The following is a 19,150-nucleotide window of genomic DNA, read 5'->3' as shown; positions in this document are numbered from 1 at the left end:
GAAGACGAGTAAAAAGAGAGAACGTGAGCAAGATAAGTGAGAGTTACTAGAGAGAGCGATACCGGAGAGAGCGACACTAGAGAGAGCGATACCGGAGAGAGCGACACCAGAAAGAGCGATACTGGCGAGAGCGAATCCAGTGAGAGCGAATGCAGTGAGATTTAAATAGAATGTTGTTTTACAATTTTTTTTAAGAAGTTTACTGATTGAATCTTTATTTCATGCAGAAGTGATTTAAGATGGAAACATGTTTCAGAATACCCGAAGCCGACTGATTTTTCGATCAAGTAACGAGCTTGGCCCACATAGCTAATGCAAACAAGATTGTGAAAGAGAAGTTTACACCAAGGCAGTTGGACATGTTTAAGAGAATAGATTTTAGGCAATTTGTAGACGTTGACATGGTGTTTAACAGTCCAATTATCCATCACATGTTGCTGAGAGAAGCAAAGAGGATGAGATCAAACTCAATGTCATTCTCTGTTTGTGGAAAGGTTGTCACTTTTTCGAAGGATGACTTTTTTTTGGTGACTAATTTGTATCAATCCCCAACACGAGTTGATCAGAACCAACAATCCTCGTATGAACTTGCTATCAAGTATTTTGATATTTGAGTGACGAAGGACACCTTACATCTCCGTCAACTTGAAGAAAAATACAAGGACTTGGAGTTTGACAATGATGACGATGCTATGAAGATCACAGTAGTTTACTATACTAAGGTCGCAATGATGAGGAAAAACAAACAGAAAAATGCAGTGGACCTCAAACGTTTTAAGGACATTCAAAACTTAGAGTACTACAACAGTCTTGATTGGGTACCGTTATTTGGGAGAGCAATCTATACAATACAAGGGTCAAAGGAAAAAAAAATACATTGTGCGGTACTCTTTACGTGGATTTCTACAAGCGTTCCAGGTAAATTTGCTTAACATAATAATCGTGTTGTTTGATTTAACATTACTATTGTTCTTAATATATTTTAAATTTTATATAGGTATGGACGTACGATATCCTAACTTCATCGATAGCTGGAAACATTGCGAAGCGGAGGAGCAAGGTGGCTTTGCCCTGCATATTACGATGGTCATGCTCCCACTCAGTATCCTTCAAAGTACTCAAGAGAGAGAGATATGCAAATCTAACAATGTACATTTACTCTATGCATAATATGTTTATCTGGTTGTTAAATTGACACTAACCAGTTTACTGGGTTGTTGATACAGATAAACGTTAAAGAGGGTACTGTCATGTCAGATGCTGAGAGGGAGTTTCGGGATACCCTAGTGGACAGATGACCTATATTTAATCTAGGTGCGAATAATGATAGTTCTGAAAGTGGCAATAGGTCGACTTGTGATGGGGGTAGTTCTGAAAGTGAAAGTGACGGTGATGATCATCGTGGAAATGACAATGATGAAGTTGTCAGGGTGGAGGGAGGGGATGAACCTGAGCATTCTGAGTAAGAGGATGTTGAATATGGAAGGGTGGAAGGAGGGACATACACACCTAGTGATGATATGTTCCATGATGTTATGGGGGACGTACGCGATGAGGATGAGTTGAACCAACTTGATGTCTATCTTGCGAACTCCCGTAGAGAGCGTTCTGTGGATGAAGAGTGTCCTGAGTGAGCTGCCCGTCGCAGGAAGGGAGCCAATCCCGACAAGTCAATTTATTCGTACATGCGGACCATTGACAGCTCATTATCGAGGTTGGATGGCCGTATATCAGGTTTAGATAATCGTGTATCCAGTATGGAGGAAAACATGACGGACATGAAAAGGCAATTGTCGACCATCCTATCACTGTTGTAGTTGTGCAAGGTTTGAATTTACTATCATTTTATGTCTTTATGTGTTTAGTTTTTACTTGTTCGTGAACTCATCATTTTACTTTACTAATTGAAGGGTTCCACGGTGAATGAGAAGACGACCAGGTCACCCATCCCATCTCGGGATCCTGATACCAATAATGTGATTGCCTCTGACACTTCCATCCCCCCTCTACAACCCGATACCACCACTTCACCAACTCCCCCCCCCCTCTACAGCCCGATACCACCACGACATCAACAATTAATGTTGAACCTATAGAGGTTGATGTCCCACAAACAGAGCCTGACATGTCTTCCTTACTCACCATGCCACATACAGAGGCTGACATATTTGGCATCCTAGAGGCCGACACTTCTGGGATTGTTACGACCATAGAATGAGCTACACTGGTGAGTAATTTATTGATTAGTAATCTTTGTTTATATTTTTATATTTCTTGATGAGTAATCTTTTGTTATCTGTTTATGTAGGAATCTCGAAGAATTAGTCGTAAGAGGAAACCTGTTGATAAATATACACCTCCAGCTCAAGTGAAGAAAAGTGTGGTTAAGCATCCTCTCCCAGGTGTAGCTACGTCACTATCTAGAGCGATTGTCACATATAACGTAGCACATGATGTTCCACACAATATCCTTACAAAAATGATGGGCTGGATCTCGGATAACAGTATGGACAACGAGGTTCAAGAGAACTCTTTTAAACCACTCGTCAAACAATTCTTCAAGGAATTGATTATCCCGAATTCGTTGGTCGAGTGCGATGTAAGTTTCCTAATCTTGACTTTTTTACATGTTGGCTATCTTGTACTTTTATTGACATACCATAAATACTTTATTTTATTTTATGAAAGAAAAATTTTATACCCGGCCCAACATGCGCATGCACAAGTTCACCATCTTGCCAATTAATGTAACAGTAAATTTTGATATTTCGTTTCTTAACTTCTCATTATATTTCGTTACTTAACTTCTCATTTTATTTGAAAGAGTCACCTTAATGCTCGTGGCGGGGTATTTAAACGAATAAAGAATAAGACACTTCTGGAGGCTGCCCTAACATGGGAAGATGAAGACACGTATAAGAACTACGTCACCAGTAAATTCGATGTCAAATGGGCAGATGTGGATTTCGTTTATACGGCGATGAATATCAGTGACCATTGGATGGTCCTTGCAATGGACATTAACAGAAGCCACATATTCGTGTTTGATTCACTTCCACCATACACACTAATGACAATGCTGGTGAATTGGCTAGAGCCATTGACAGTCACAATACCATCTCTACTTCACTACTGTGATGTGGATCATTCAAAGTCTGACCTATCCACAGCTCGTTGGAAAATCTCGCAACCTATGAATGTCGCATACAACACGGGTTGCTTGATTGTGGCATCTTTGCAATCAAATTACTAGAACACCTGGTGACTGATGTTGATCCATCTGTAATCACTCGGGAGAAGATGAGTGAATATAGGATGCAGTTAGTGTGTCAACTATGGGCAAACACTTCATATTTTTTATGTGTATAGAACATGTATTTTTTATGTATGTAAAAACATTTATTTTTTATGTATAATGGAGCTACTGCTCTTTTCATTGTATGATTGAACTTGTATTTTTTATGTAAGTTCAAAGTTCAAAGTTCAATATCATAATCTTATCATAACATGCATAATGAAGCTACTGCTCTTTTCATTGTATCAATGGTATGTAGAACATTATATGGTTCAAGGTTCAAAATTCAAATATTGAGGGAGCGAGATTTTGAGAGAGAGCGAGATTGAAAGAGTGAGATTTTGAGAGAGAACGAGATTGAAAAAGTGAGATTGAGAGAGTGAAATTTTGAGAGAGAGCGAGATTAAGAGAGCGAGGTTTTGAGAGAGAACGAGATTTTGAGAAAGGGTGAGATTGAGAGAGTATGAAGTTATTGTTTTTTATTACAAGTATGATGATTGAGAGAGTATGAAGATTGCTAGTATAGAAATACTCCAGCTTGTTATTGTTTTTTGTTTACAAGATGAAAGTATGAAGTATGTTACAAGTATGATGTATGAAAAACTGATCAATGGTATTTATAACAAATGAAATGTTACAAGTTAGTTAAAAACTAAACTAGATGAGAGGTGTTTGTGTCACGGTCTATGGCATTTTCAACATGTCGCGTGATTGTAAGCAGTTCTGTACAATTTTGACGGTTATGCCCATAATTCCCACACCAACCACATTTCATTTGTCTGCGAAATTCTCCTCTAGATGATATTCTTCTCACTCTTCGTCGCCCGACTTATGGCACAAACTTCGGAGGAAGGATAATCTTTTCTACATATTCAGGAGGTTTTTTCCATTTAGATATGTGGCCAAGTGGATTTATAGGCTCTGCATACGCAGTCATTAGAGAGTCCACTGTATAAAATCGACTGCAAAGACTGTGGATGGGTATATTTCGTTCCTTGGCAGCAACAATTGCATGCGAACACGGGATACCAAGTGAGTCGAATTCCTTACACGTGCATTCCTTCGTGTGAAGATTGACAATACCTCCAATCGATTATCTCGCACGTGTACCCGATAACAATTAATAGGCTTCATTCGATATCGTCTACCCTTATCGACCTCACTTTCTAATCGGGTTTCATAGTAGTTAGAGTGCAATGTCGTTCGAGATGCCCAGTAATTCCTCCGTTCGTAGAACCACGATTGTAGCATTCCTCTAACATGTTCAATTAAGCATATCATAGGCAATAGTTGATACTTTTTAGTTAATGAATTGAAACACTCTGCACTGTTGGATGTCATGTTATCATATTTTCGTTCTATTTGGTAAACTCGTGCCCACCTTTGAAGACTGATGTCTTCCAAATATTTCGTGACAGCACCGTCTAAAAAACTATGGAATTTGTCCCATTTTGTTTGGAACTCTGTCATGCAAAATGCCCTTGCTACATCTCTAAATATCCCAACAACCGTTCTATCCTTAAAGTTTGTAACCAGATTTTGTTCTATATGCTATGTGCACAATCCATTTAATGTCGTGGGAAAAAATGCACGAATAGTATTGCCGATAGATACCATTCGATCAGACACAAACACCAGATTATCGGGTTCTCCGATACTGTATTTCAAGTTTAACATAAACCATTTCCATGATCGATCGATTTCATTGTCCACTATTGCATATGCTAGTGGGTATAATTGATTGTTCCCGTCCATAGAAACCGCAACCAACATGGTGCCTTTGTATTTTCCTTTCAAGTGCAACCCATCAATAATAATACAAGGTCGACAACTTGCGAAACCTCTAATACAAGACCCTAATGTTATAAACATATACTTGAAATGCACCTCATCTTCAAGTTTGATCTCAAAGACTATATCTAGATTCTCTATTTGTAACGCTTCTCCATAAGCATATAGTATGAAGTATGGGTATTCTGGAGTACTTTTAGTGAGATCATACGTGGCTTCCCTTGCACGCCACGCTTTATCATAACTTATGTTCATGTCATAATCTCTCCTCATATCCTCAACGATATGACAAGGTTTATAAATACGTCCTATTCCCGTGAACTTATCTTTAATGAGTTGACCAACAATCGTAGCAGTTGCTTGTCTATGGTCGTGATTTAGAATTCCAATGGAACATGTGTGCGAACTGCAGTACTTTGTGATCTTGAATATATCAAACCCTTCCATTTTGACTGCACGAATGCTCCACTTACATGTCTCCCCAATACATTTGACAGTGAACAAAGATTTGGTTGATTTCCTGACCTTAAATTCAAAATTTTGGTTGATGGACAGAATAGATAATCTCATTTTCAAGTCCTTTTTGCTAAAAAATAGTTGATCAACTTCAACGTCCTCTGTCTCAGATGAAGAGGTGCCGGCATAATCAACTATGTCCTATGACTTAAAGACACAGATGGTGGAACCACTGAAGCTGTAGAATGACGCACATCTCCATGATCACGATCCATTTCATTCAATCCTGCTGGTCGCTCATTCACATCCACTGAAGGACCATAATCCATATAATCAAATGTTGATGGTACCGTATTGGTAGAAATGGAATATCATCCTCTTCCCGAAGAAACTGATATGATTTCTCGTATTGTCTGTCCACAGCTGTATCATCATAACTCATATTTCCAAACCTCATTCCAATAATTTCATCCTGATTTCAACATTACAAATATCTGAAGTCTACTAAGCTCTTCTTGCAAAAGAAGGAAGCAAACATCATCATCATTCCTTATACATTGTGGAGGGGCTTCAAATTCAAGCTTATATTTAACTTTCAGTATAAGATCAAATTTTGAAGAACTGACATTTGTAACCCTGTAAATGCGAGATTTAAGTTCTTCATACTTCAATGTATGAGGCACAATGATTCCTATCAACTGTCCCCTAATATATGAATTTTCATTCTCTTCCTAATCTCCTCTATATCGAATAAGTAGACACTTTTCTATCATCCTACAAAGCAAGAGAACATTTGTCATTAAGTTGTACAAGCAATTGAAGTGTACTCTCACTCTCAATCTCGCTCTCTCTCTTAATCTCGCTCTCTTTCAAAATCTCACTCTCAAAATCTCGCTCTCTCTCTTACTCTTGCTCTCTCTTTTACTCTTCCTCTTTCTTACTCTCTCCTAATACAAAATTTCGTAATGCTACCTTTTCAGAAATAACACAGCAAAAATAATTAAACAAACTCAAAATAATGAAACATCTTTATGAAAAAGTTGTTCCGTTCTGAAAAAGCCTCGTCTTAGAAATCCCCGTTCGAAAAATATCCGTTAAAAAAAACACCATCGAAAACTTGAGAAGTAATCACCTTCGAAATGGAGTTTAGAGTTTAAAGAAATCACCATTGTATTGTGTTTAGGTATTATTGATTTGATTTGAGACTTTCGTCATGAAAATTATCAAATCATTCGTACACTGACGAGCAATCACATCAAACCAGAGAATTTCAAGCGAGAGCGAGAGTGTTTAATCAGAGGAGAGCGAGATTTACCTCGTGAGACTGGTGTAAGGGCAATTTACGTAATTTGGAATGACGATGATGTCAGCAGAGGGTCAATTGACATTATTTTTTAAAAATGGGTAATTTGACATTTTAGACCCAAAAATTGGGTCATCCATACAAATTTCCCAAAAGTAGGGAGAACAATAGGGTTCTTTTTTTTTTTTTTTTTTGTGTAAAAAATAAAATGTTAAAAATATTAATGTAATATGAGCTTATTTTTAGTGCATTTTATGTAGAAATCCCATAAATGAAAAAAAAAAAAATAAAAAAAAGGAATTTTTACATAAGAAGCCTATCTTTGATCATATATTTTTCATAAATGTCTTTAAATTAGATTTTTTTTTTCTTTTCAAAAAGGTCTTTTAGTATTATTTTTGGATAGTTTTACCCTTTTTTGTATTTATTTATCTTCGTTATATATATATATATATATATATGTATGTATGTATGTATGTATGTATGTATGTATGTATGTATGTTTACTATTTTTGAAGCTACTTTAATGATGGAAAGAGAAAAAAACATTTATTATAAAGAGAGAAAATGCATTTAATATAGTTTTTCTCATTTATCAATTGGACAGATAAAATGCATTTATTTTTTTTTTTTCTATTTTCCAATTTGAAAAAAATGCATTTAATAAAATTTCATTTTCTATTTACGTTGGTTTTTACATATTAATTTATTGGTTTTTTTTATCGATTAATGGTTACTTTAAATATACCTTAGAACATTTTGACGTATTCATTATTATTTTAAATATACCTTAAAATATTTTGTTAGGTATTTAAAAATATTATAACCAATATACCAATATATGAAATATACTACCGTTTATAAATTAGAGATTGACTCAATGCTTGAAATAAATTACAATATAAACCAATATATGAAATATACCACATATATAAATCTTCATAAATTTCATTTACACCACAATATATATATCATAATACATTAAGTCTAAATAAAAAAAAATACTCGTTTATATCAAATAAACGAATACATATACCACATTATATATCAAATTTCCTACAAAAACTAAAAAAAATACATATATATTTAAAAAAATAAAATAAAGTTCATTTTCATATGAGAGTTTATAATACATGATCATCCATCTTCATCTCTTCTTCTTCAGCCATGGTCACCACAGATCTCTCCCTGTCATCGTCAATCGGATTTACTCATCTCGTCGTGTCGTCGACCAAACTGCTCAACCCGTCACTGTCGATTCATCTCAAGTCGTTTGTGTCATCTCATGTCGAGCCATCAATTCGTTTCACGCCGTTGTCTACCACCTAGAAATCACACCGTTGGAAGGAGAAAAGAGAATGAGGGGAAGGAGAAAAGAGAGGGAGGAGGAAGAAATTGATGTAAATTATGGGGGAGAGAATATATGAAATATATTATTGGGAAGAGAGAATATATGCGAGGAGAGAGAAATTAATTAATAAATAAAAATATATAATGTAAGTGAGAGCTAAATTGTAAATAGTCATTGATATTATTGAAAATAGGGAGATTAATAGATTTTTTTAATAAAAAATAAGATGTCCAAGACATTAACATAACATGTGTCTATTCGTAGAAATTCTTGAAAAAAAACTCCAAAAAACCAAGGCCATGGGCCCTGTACTGCATTAGATGTTATGGGCCAGCCCAATATTCCGGCCCATCTGTTCAACTTCGTCTTCACCAAAGATCGACGACGCTTTTTCCAAGCGAATTACAGAGAAAGTCGAGAGTGAAAAGAGGGGTTCCATGGGACAGTGGAGAAGCATAGTGAAGGAGGCAATGGATCGCACAGCCATTATAGCCAAGTTTCTCTGCTTGCTTCACGTTACCAACAACTATCTTTGTTCTCCCACTCTCGTCCGTACTTCTCTCTTACTCTTTCCTCTTCCTCTTCTACCTTTTATCTCCTTCTGTTTGCCGCTTTGATTCAAAGGGCAAACTTCATTATCTGGTGGTTGCAGGTGTATGGCCCCAGCATGCTCCCAACCTTGAATCTGACCGGCGACGTTCTTTTGGCCGAGCACGTGTCGCACCGAGTGGGCAGGGTTGGCCCGGGCGACGTTGTGCTGGTTCGCTCTCCTCTGAACCCGAGGAAGACGTTGACGAAGCGCATTGTGGGCGTCGAGGGTGATAAGGTCAATTTTTTTCCGGACCCTGCCAATTCCGATCGATATCAGTCGGCTGTGGTATGGATTGACGGACCTGAATTTAGTGATCATGGTTTAACATTTGAAATTTGGTTTTGGTTTTGATTTTGGGTTTTTTGGTGTTGTTTGATTCGTTTCTTTGTTTAGTTTTTCTGTTTCTTTTTTGCGGGTGGATGCTTAGGTTCCGAAAGGGCATGTATGGATTCAAGGAGATAATGTGTATGCTTCTAGTGATTCGCGGCATTTTGGGCCTGTACCTTATGGTCTGATTGAAGGGAAAGTGTTTTTGAGAGTAAGATATATCAATCATCATCATCATCATCATCTTTACTTCTGCTTTTATTAGTCCCCCCCCGCGGTAAAAATGATTGTTATCCTTGCGTTGAGACATATTGGTTAGCTAGGATTTTAGTATAATAAAAGGTTTGTTTGCCATTTTCTATGCGATCATTTGTATTAATGAATATTATATTACATTACAAATCTGTTGGAGGTGATTCAAACTGACGATAATGTGGTGGTTTAATGCAACCACTTGACTATGCAATCTTTTTTAAATGGTTTGTGTCAAAAGAACAAAGGCAAGAGGTCTGGAGAAATTTCAAATCTCTTGTGGTTTTTCTCTCTTTTTCATGGTTTATGATTTGGATCCCGTTCTAGTTGTTTAAGAAGTCAACAGGATTATGAAAGTACTTTCTAATTACATTGGTGGTTTAGGACTTGAAAGCTAGATAATGTCTTTCCTTTGTATATTGGAGCTTTGCATCTCTAAAGCATTTCCTCTCTCTTTTGCTTACTTGAATATTTCTTTGTTCTTCTTTTGTCAGGTCTGGCCACCAGATTGTTTTGGACCATTGGATCAATGAACTCAGATATGCCGAACTTAAAATATAAATGCTGGTATTACGTTAAGCTTAGTTTTTCCTTGTTTATTATGGCTGTTTTCAATATGGCTATCTTGTAGGATAAAGTTTATTCATTTACCATTCCTTTTAGTTTACACATTGCTGTTTTGACCAATAATTCTAACGAACCTTGTAATCTCCTCACTTCATATTAGATCCTTGATGGACTAGCCTTATAAATTTCATAATTGATAAAAATAAAAGATATTTTTTTGTTTTTAAAAAAGGAATCATATAGCTTTTGTACTTTTGTACGGTTTTTTCTTTAAAGGAAAGGGTATAATGTTTAGAGGTATTTCTAAGGAGTGGAGGGAGGTGTTTGATCTTGCAAAATATAATAATTCTCGTTGGGCTTTCACAGAAAAGGTTTCTAAATCTACTCCTTTTGGGTTACCTTTTCAAATTGGGGAGGTTTCTTCTATACTTCTAGGATGGGCTACTGACTTGTGTTTTGGAAATTTATAAGGTTCTTTGGTGGTTCTTGTGAAAGAGGGTAATGCTTGGATTGTGCAAGTATTGAACTGTATTAAATGATATACAATCTGGAAGAAGCTTTTGTAATCTGTTTATGACGAACAAAAAGTGCAAATTACAGTAGATATTAGATACAGCTGAGGCTAAGAATTGGTTATGATGAGCCTTAATGGTGAAGCTTCACAGAATACCTGGATTTTGGAAACTTATTGGCTCTCTTGGATATTGCGGGTGTTAAAAAAATGTTATGCTGTTGTGTAGCAGTAATGGTTTTCCTTAGAAAGGATTTTAGAGGAAGTTAGGAGGTAATGGGGTTTCTCTTTCTTTTCTTAGGCAAAGACGTGCTGAAGAAATATGTTGGTCCAGCCAAACTGGTTGTTATTCTTTTATTTTCTTTTTCTGTTTTTTGGTGCATGGTGGACGGGGGCGTTGGTGGCGGTGTATGTATTGAGGCTTTAGTTAAAAAGCATATGAAGAGCTGGGGTGGGTGTTGATGGTGTTTGGAGGCTTTGGTGAGAAAGCATCTTGAGAGCTAAGAGTAAAGTCTAAATAACTTCATATGAGAGTTGGAAATCTTGAAGTGGGATAAATTTTGATTAAATCTTGAAGTGGGATAAATTTTGATTATTCGTAAACGATGATTATTTTGACCCTAAAACAAATAACGGGTGTTTGGACCACCCACTTCAAGTGGGTGGCTACTAACCTACTCAACCAATTACAATAGTTGATGTTTCTAACTATTATGATCTACCATTAACTACAATATTACTATTTTAAATTCCTATTTGTTACCGTTATTACTATTTCCTATTCATTCTCTCTTTCTCTCTTTGTTACAAGTGGACTATTTTCAACCTAGACTAAAATAGTATGCACTCCAAATACAAACTATTGTAACCCAAACTAAAATAGTTTACAATCCAAATACAACTATTATAACCCACTGGCTATAATAACCATAGATTATAATAATCTACTCAGTGCTTTAAAGACCTTCATGGTCCCATAGAGTTCACAAATTTTTTTCAACTTAACATCTCAGGTAGTTAGCAAGTACAAATTGGCTTCATGAAGTTATATAACAATCGGATTTCTTGATTGTTTCTTGAGCAATTGGATTATTTTTTATTTCATTTTTTTATCTTTTATTTATTATTATCTTTTTATAAATAACAAGACTTTCATTGTCGAACAACGTAGACACCCACAAAAAGAGGAGACCAATTAAATAGTCTCTCCAATCAAGCACATTGTTGTTCGCACCCACAAAAGAAGAGACCAACTAAAAAGTCTCCAATGAAGCACAATAAGACCTAACGAATAACCAAGAACAAAAAAGGGTCTCCAATTGTTTCTTGAGCAATTTGATAAGCTCTTGGGGGGCGTTTAGGGCACTGTTGGTTATTATAATCTGTGGGTTATAATAGTTTGTGTTCGGGGTGTAGATTATTTTAGTTTTGGTTATAATAATATGTGTTTGAGGTGTAAACTATTTTAGTTTGAGTAGGAAATAAACCATATAGCAAAGAATAAAAAGATGATGAATGTAAAATAGTAAAAACTTTAGCAAATAGTAAATACTGCGATAAAAAGAGTTTTGAAATAGTGTTGATTGTAGCTAATTGGAAATTACAAAATCGAATTTACCGAAGAAATGAGTGGTTTGATAGTTGGAACTCCAAACGTGGAGTAGACTATTATAGCTCATCCCACCAACATGTAATTGGGGGCCCAAACGGCCCCTTCGTGGGGATAAGTAGGTTGAAATATCCTTGTTTGGCCAAAACCACTTCACATTGGCGTATCACTGCAGAGAAAAGGGAGAAAAAAAAAAAGCCAATCCAATTGCTTGTTTAGTTATCATCTCTATTGGATGGTTTCATCGGTTTTTTCAATTGTATCCCATATCCCATATCCCTTGTTAAATTTGAGAGATCTTACTATTTGCTTCTTCCAACCCAGTAGTTTCTATGGCCCTTTGTTCTTTGTGGTATTTATTAAACATATTTGTACCCCGTTACTTTTCTAGTTTTTCCTGCTGATTATTTTGGTTTTCAGCCTCAAACTAGGTTGTTTAATGGTTTTCTTTTTCACTCAACATGAAAATCTTCACAGAAAACATCTTTCTCAAACGCATTGCTCACAATGGAGACATCTATGCTTCACCCTTTTGCTAGTGATCCGTTTTGCCATTGACATATTTATGTGCTTTTGAATTTTCAGGACTTCATTTTGTGGCTATTCTAAAGGAGCTATTGCTGAGACCTGGCCCCAGTCCAATATACATCTTTACCATTGATTCTACTTCGATAGCTGTTAACTTATTAGTAGGTTCAAATTTATCTAAAGGATATAGAATTGTAGATTTTGCAGACCATAATTTACGACTATTTTCATTTTACAGGTGTAATTTATGTTTCATTATCACAGGGTAATAAATTTAAGTTTATTTTATTGCAAAAGAAGTGTATTTTGGATAAAAATATTGCAGCAGTGTACACAGTAAATCTAATCTTAACGAATTTTTTATTTTGGTTTTGCTTAGGTTGGTCTTTGTTGTGTACCTTATTAAAGGAATGAGATTGAGAATGTCTTTTTATTTTTATTTTTATTTTTTTGGGTATGGAAACATATTTTTTTGGTCATTAACACATTATATGACAATTATTGAGTTAGGTTCGATTTAACCAAATATTTAATTAAATGTTTGATATGTTATGTTTAATTAGTCTTATTATATCTTCTAAAAAAAAGTCTTATTATGCAAATGTGTTGCATCATATTAAAACTATGATTGCATGTTCCATCATGTATGGTGCGAGCTATGGATTGTGTAATTTGGGATAAAAATATATTATTTTACGTTATAAGGATAATATAAATACTAATATTAATTGAGTTATGTTCATTTTAGTACTCAAGATAGCTTTAAATTAAAGGATTTATATTACAATCTTGTATTTGTTAAAGAGGAATTTGATTGTTTTGGATCGAAGCTTACCATCTCAGTTTCATTTCTATTTAAAATTGAACTCAATTACCACAAATTTTTAATTTGAAATTGACGGAAGAATCAACCCTAAACTAGAAATTCTCAAGAAATGGTTCTTTTTAGTATTTAGGGGGGATGAATTATGTTAAGGCGGACTAAAATATTCTCAACTTAGTTCAAAAAGGGCTGGACTAGAAAGGAGTTAAAATATTCTAGGTAATTTATGAGTTTTCTTTTCATTTGATTTCTAATTTTTAAAACTTTATACTTTTAATCTTTTTAAATTTTAAGTTTTGAGTTTGATTTCAATTTAGTCACTAGATTTTATAATTTTATCAACGAAATTTAAATTTTGTTTCATTTTGGTTCTTATATTTTTATATTTATACTTTCAACCTTGATTTTTCATTAGTTTTTGATGTTAATGTCTATTAATTAATTTAAAAAGTCATGAACTGAAATTTTAAAGTTAATTTTAATAGTGACGAATATTATTAAAATTATAAAAGTTAATTAATTAATTATAACCTGATATCAATTTGGTGGAGAGGCATTAAAATAGGAGTTTCTTTTTCTTTTTTTTTTCTTTTTTTTTTTTGTATGGATGAACCATTCACAAACGTCTTTGTGATTGATGACCTGCCCCTTGATGTATGAAATCTCACATTATGCTTATATCAGATCGCATTATCACATTTTATAATGTATAGGATGATCATGTTTATTGTTGCCCTAATACAATGGTCATCTCCATTGTGTCTTCATTTATCTGTTGTGTTTCTCCATTTTTTTCAAGTTTATTGTATTTTTGGATGAGAAAAATGAAATCCCGTTAGAGATTACCATCGCGTTAGTCACACATGGACATCCTTAATGCAATATGTTAGTTTGTTGTGTTTTCTCACATTTTATTGTAATTTTACCTGAATGTAATGAAGATTGCGATAGGGATTTAGTGTTAAAATAAAGTGATTTTGAAAAGAATTTGCAAAAAAAAAAAAAAAAAAAAAAAAAAAAAAAAATTGTGTGGAAACTATTTGTAAAAAGGATTATTTTTTTGTCTTATTAAATTCGGTCTTTGGAAGAAACTAAAATATAAATATTTTATTATTCTCTCGTGTTCAGTCTTTAGAAAAGACTGAAAACGCTATTTTTTTATATCTATATTAGGTTTTTTTGAGTTGCAAAGTTTTTTTTTCTTTTAGTTTCTTTTCATTTTTTCTTTTCCATTTATTTTGACCTTCTTTTCTTTTTATTTTTATAGTCCAATTTTCATTAGAATTAAATAACTTTTTCTACCTTTTTATATAGGACATTGAAACTTTTTTTAAGGTTTAAATTAGCAATAAAATGTTAAATCAAATTTCGAATTTTATGTTAAAAATTAAATATATTTATGTTTTTACAAAATTTAGAATTTAACAATTTTATAAATATAAGAGGCATTTGAATCACTCAAATATAAATTTAAAGTTTTAGTTATAAAATATAAATCTAACTAAATGTCTTCCAAAAAAATGTTCTAAATATTGGCAACTCACACAAAGCTCAAGTGCCATAAGGAATTGAGACCTAGTGTGATGACTCACACAAAGCTCAAGTGAGACACTTGTACACTATCATAGCTTGTGGTTAGACTATTTTTTTTTTTTTTTTTTTTTTTTTAAAAAAAGAAAATTTTCAAATTTTTGTTGATCCAGTTTTTTGGCTTGAAACAACATTCATAAAATGTTCTTGGGAAGATCTTCGATTCATCTATATAATTTATAATTAAAGCTTTTAACTTTATATTTGAGTCATTCAAGCATCTTTTAAATTTATAAAATTGTTAAATTCTAAATTTTGTATTTTTACAATAAAATTATAAAATTAATTTAACATCTTAAAATCTTAAAAAAAAAAGGGTTTCACTATCCTAATAAAAAAATAGATAAAATTATTTAATTGAAGAGTACAAAATAAATGAAAAAAAAAAATGTTAAAAGAAAAGAAAAAATTGATATATATAAACAAACTTAATTAGCGGATTGCAAAATGCAACCCAAAGAACTAATATAAATATATAAAAAAAAAAAAAAAAAAAAAACACTTCTCTAAAGACTCAATTATTTTTTTTTTTCAAAAATTTATATTTCAGTTACTTCTAAATTTTGTAAAATATATATATATATATTTTAATTTTTAACATAAAATTAGAAAATTAATTTAACATTTTATTGTTAATTTAAAATTTTTAAAAATTTCAACGTCCAAAAAGGTAGAAAGAATTATTTAATTCTAAAGAAAAATAGACTATAAAGAGGATAAAATAAATGAAAAAAAAAAGGTGAAAAGAAAACAAAAGATTATATATATATATATATATATATATATATATAAACTTAGTGAGTTGCACAAAAAACCTAATATAATTTTTTTAAAAAAATACTGTTTTGAGTCTTTTCGAGAACTGAATTAAAAAATAATAATAAAATATTTATATTTCAGTTTATTGTCAAGACTGAATTCAATAAGATAAAAAAACTATTTACATATAGTTTTCACACAATTTTTTTTTTCCAAATTATTTTCAAAGCCACTATATTCTAACACTTATGATGACCATCACATTAGGATTATAATAGACATGGTCATTTTTAAGGCGGTATATTATAAAATGTGATAGTACGTTCTAACATAACTAAAAAGGGCAAAAGGTTTAGATTTTATACGTTTGTGGGAGCAAGTCATTAATCATAAAGGTACATGTAAATAGCCCATCCATATAAAGATCTCTTAAAATAGTTGGCAAAAAGTTACTGTATATATAGGTGGAAAAGTTTGAGTGGGAATTACCCAACGGGAGGTTGAAAATTTTTCCAATAAAATTAGGGGTATACATGGGTTGAGAGATTTTTTAGACCAATCCGATGGGCTGGCTATCCGAATGACTCAAATTGGGTCTCCAATCCAACCTAACCCTTAGAGTTGGATTGAATTAAGTTGAGTTGTTGGGTTATTTATTTTTTTGGAGAATTGGAGCGTATGACAAAATTTAAGGTTTCGTTCTGAAAAATGGTAAAATTGCAAAGGAATAAGATTTATGGCAACTCACGTGACATGCACGTGGCCACGAAATCCTAAATCTCTATTTGTCATTCGTAGTAGTTGTTATTGATGAAACTACCCATACTAGTTAATTGTAGACTAAAAAATAGGGTCGAGTTATGTATAATTGTTGATATTCCTTAAGAACAACTGTGCTTCTAATTTTGCTCGTTAACATAATCTTCATATTTTATTATCATTTTAGATTATGTTTAACCAATCTTTGAATTAATCTCATCTTAATTATCCATATATTATTAACTTTTATTTTATCCATATATTTTATTCAAATCTTTGAATGATTTTTCATTGTTTTATACGTATTCAATTTTATTCAAATCTTTGAATTGTTTTTCATAATTTTTTATATACATTCTTAATAAATTAGTTGTATATTTCTCATATTCTTAATAATTAGTTTTATATACTGTTTTTGCTATTATTTTAACAATTTGGAAAAAAAATATCACTTCGTAAAAAAATGGCCATAACTTTAGGTTTATTGTGGTTTCTTTCACAAACTACTATTTTTGTTATGATTTTATGACGGATTAGACTCTCTTTGATGATCGATGGAAGAGAATTCTCACTACCATGATTTTTAAAATTTTGAGGCGCATATTCCATCAAATTTATCGTTCCAACAATTTGTAGAATATATCCATGGTAAATTTTTTTCCTCCACTGCGCTAACTATATTGCGTTTGACAATGTACAGGGTCGAGTTATGTATACAAGGTAATTGCTGATATTCCTTGTCATGCATAATCTCCATATTTTATTATTATTGTAGATTATGTTTAACTACTTTTTGAATTAATCTCACCTTAATTAAATATCTAGATTTTTCTACTAAATTTATTTTTTAAATATCCATATATTATTAACTTTTATTTTATCCATATATTTTATTCAAATCTTTGAATTATTTTTCATTACTTTATAGGGACAGTTGCAAATATAGACATTATACCAAAAGTATTAGCAGATATAATATAATATAAAAAAATTACAAATATGACCATATTTAAATAATCTATTAGTGATAAACCATATTATTGGTAGGAGTTTATAAGTGATAGACCATATCACTATCGTTGTCTATCGCTAATAGACTTGTCTATATTTGCAATTTTTTAAAAATGATTTTATACACTTGGTTATTATTCTTAAAAATGGTACCAATTGCAATTACCCTACTTTATATGTATTCAACTTTACTCAAATCTTTAAATTTTTTTTTTTCATAATTTTATACATACATTCTTGATAAATTAGCTGTACATTCTCATATTCTTAATAAATTAGTTTTATATATTGGTTTTGCTATTATTTTAAAAAAATGACCATAACTTTTATTACTCACACAAAGTGTTCATTGATTTATGTTGTGTTGTGGTTTCTTTAACAAGTTACTGTTTTTGCTATGATTTTACAACGGATTAGACTCCTTTTTGATGATCGATGGAATGTGAATTCTCACTACCATGATTTTCGAAATATTGAGGCGCATATTCTATCAAATTCATGGTTCCAACAATTTTTGGAATGTATCTAAGGTAAACTTTTTCCCTCCGGTGAGTTAACTATATCTTATTTGACAATAAACTTGATTGGTTCTGTCAATTCGAATCTTATTAGGATTGTTGAAGATAAATATATTTTTTGGTTAATGTCAGTTTTATCAGAGTCCTCCCAAACACTGGAAATATGAATCAACAGACATTAATCATTCTTCCCAACCTCATGAGGCCAACACTGAAATCATTGATTTCTAAGATTTCGATTCCTTTCAATCTTGTATTCCCACTAGAGTATGTTTACTTTTTAGGAGCAAGTCTGTATTGAAGAAAACAGTTTATTTCTTGTACATGTTGATTAAACACTTTGTTAGAATGCATTGTTTAGTGTGTGACAGTTGTCTAGGTAGAGTATATTTGTTATTTTCAAACGGTTTTGAAATTCTTACACCTTTAGAATTCCATGTGGGGTAGTTTTGATAATTGTTAATCATTGTTTTCTAATTTTATGATCTATTTTGCTATTTTTACAATTAATTTTTTTTTGCTATTTATCTAAATGAAAACTAAAATTCTGCTATTTATCTAGTCAGCAATATTTTTTCTTTTCTCTTTTAATATATTATTTTTAGGGTACACTGGATAGCATTTTAGGATAATAACAAAGTTTATAACAATATTTTAAAAAATTGCAAATATAGCAAAGTCTACCCGCGATAGGCTTCTATCGTTGATAGACCCTTATAAACTATATGGTCTATCACTGATAGACTCTTACCAGCGATATGGTATATCACTGATAAACTATCTAAATTCTGTCATATTTAGATCTGATTGCTATATTTGCAACTTTGTATTTCTTTTATTAAATTAAAATTCTTAAATTTGTCTAACATATACTAATAATTAAAACTTCATCAAACTCAAATATTAAATAGCAAAATCCAATATATCTATTACAAACTTTAAACAAAAATCATAAAAATGTATATGAGTTATAATATTTATAAATATATATAATATTAGAAATCCTAGTTGGATTGGGTCAATCTGAATTTTTAAAGGGCCAATAAGATGAATAACATATTTTTAACTTTTCATTTGTAAAAATAGTAAACTAGCATTAAAATCAAAA

General features: G+C 32.2%; 1 protein-coding gene across 2 annotated transcripts; it reads left to right on the top strand.

Annotated features, from left to right (window-relative positions):
* The first annotated feature begins 8,555 nt into the window (after positions 1-8,555).
* Positions 8,556-12,960, top strand: LOC120070982 (Peptidase S24/S26A/S26B/S26C family protein). 2 transcript variants are annotated; one of them, XM_039022954.2, is made up of 5 exons: positions 8,556-8,744; positions 8,849-9,073; positions 9,216-9,326; positions 9,862-9,934; positions 12,640-12,960. In XM_039022954.2, the coding sequence occupies exons 1-4, from the start codon at positions 8,634-8,636 to the stop codon at positions 9,898-9,900; spliced, it is 486 nt and encodes a 161-aa protein (XP_038878882.1). In that variant the 5' UTR covers positions 8,556-8,633; the 3' UTR covers positions 9,901-9,934; positions 12,640-12,960. The 2 variants fall into 2 exon arrangements, 1 of the variants encoding a protein (XP_038878882.1); XR_016524478.1 differs by having other exon boundaries at positions 8,584-8,744; positions 9,182-9,326.
* The last annotated feature ends 6,190 nt before the right edge of the window (positions 12,961-19,150 follow it).

Source organism: Benincasa hispida, chromosome 1 (assembly GCF_027475165.1).
Source record: "Benincasa hispida cultivar pf3 chromosome 1, pf3_genome.v1.1, whole genome shotgun sequence".
In the NCBI taxonomy this organism is placed as follows: domain Eukaryota; kingdom Viridiplantae; phylum Streptophyta; class Magnoliopsida; order Cucurbitales; family Cucurbitaceae; genus Benincasa; species Benincasa hispida.
The sequence above is the reverse complement of the archived record's forward strand: the minus strand, read 5'-3'. Positions and strand labels throughout refer to the sequence as shown.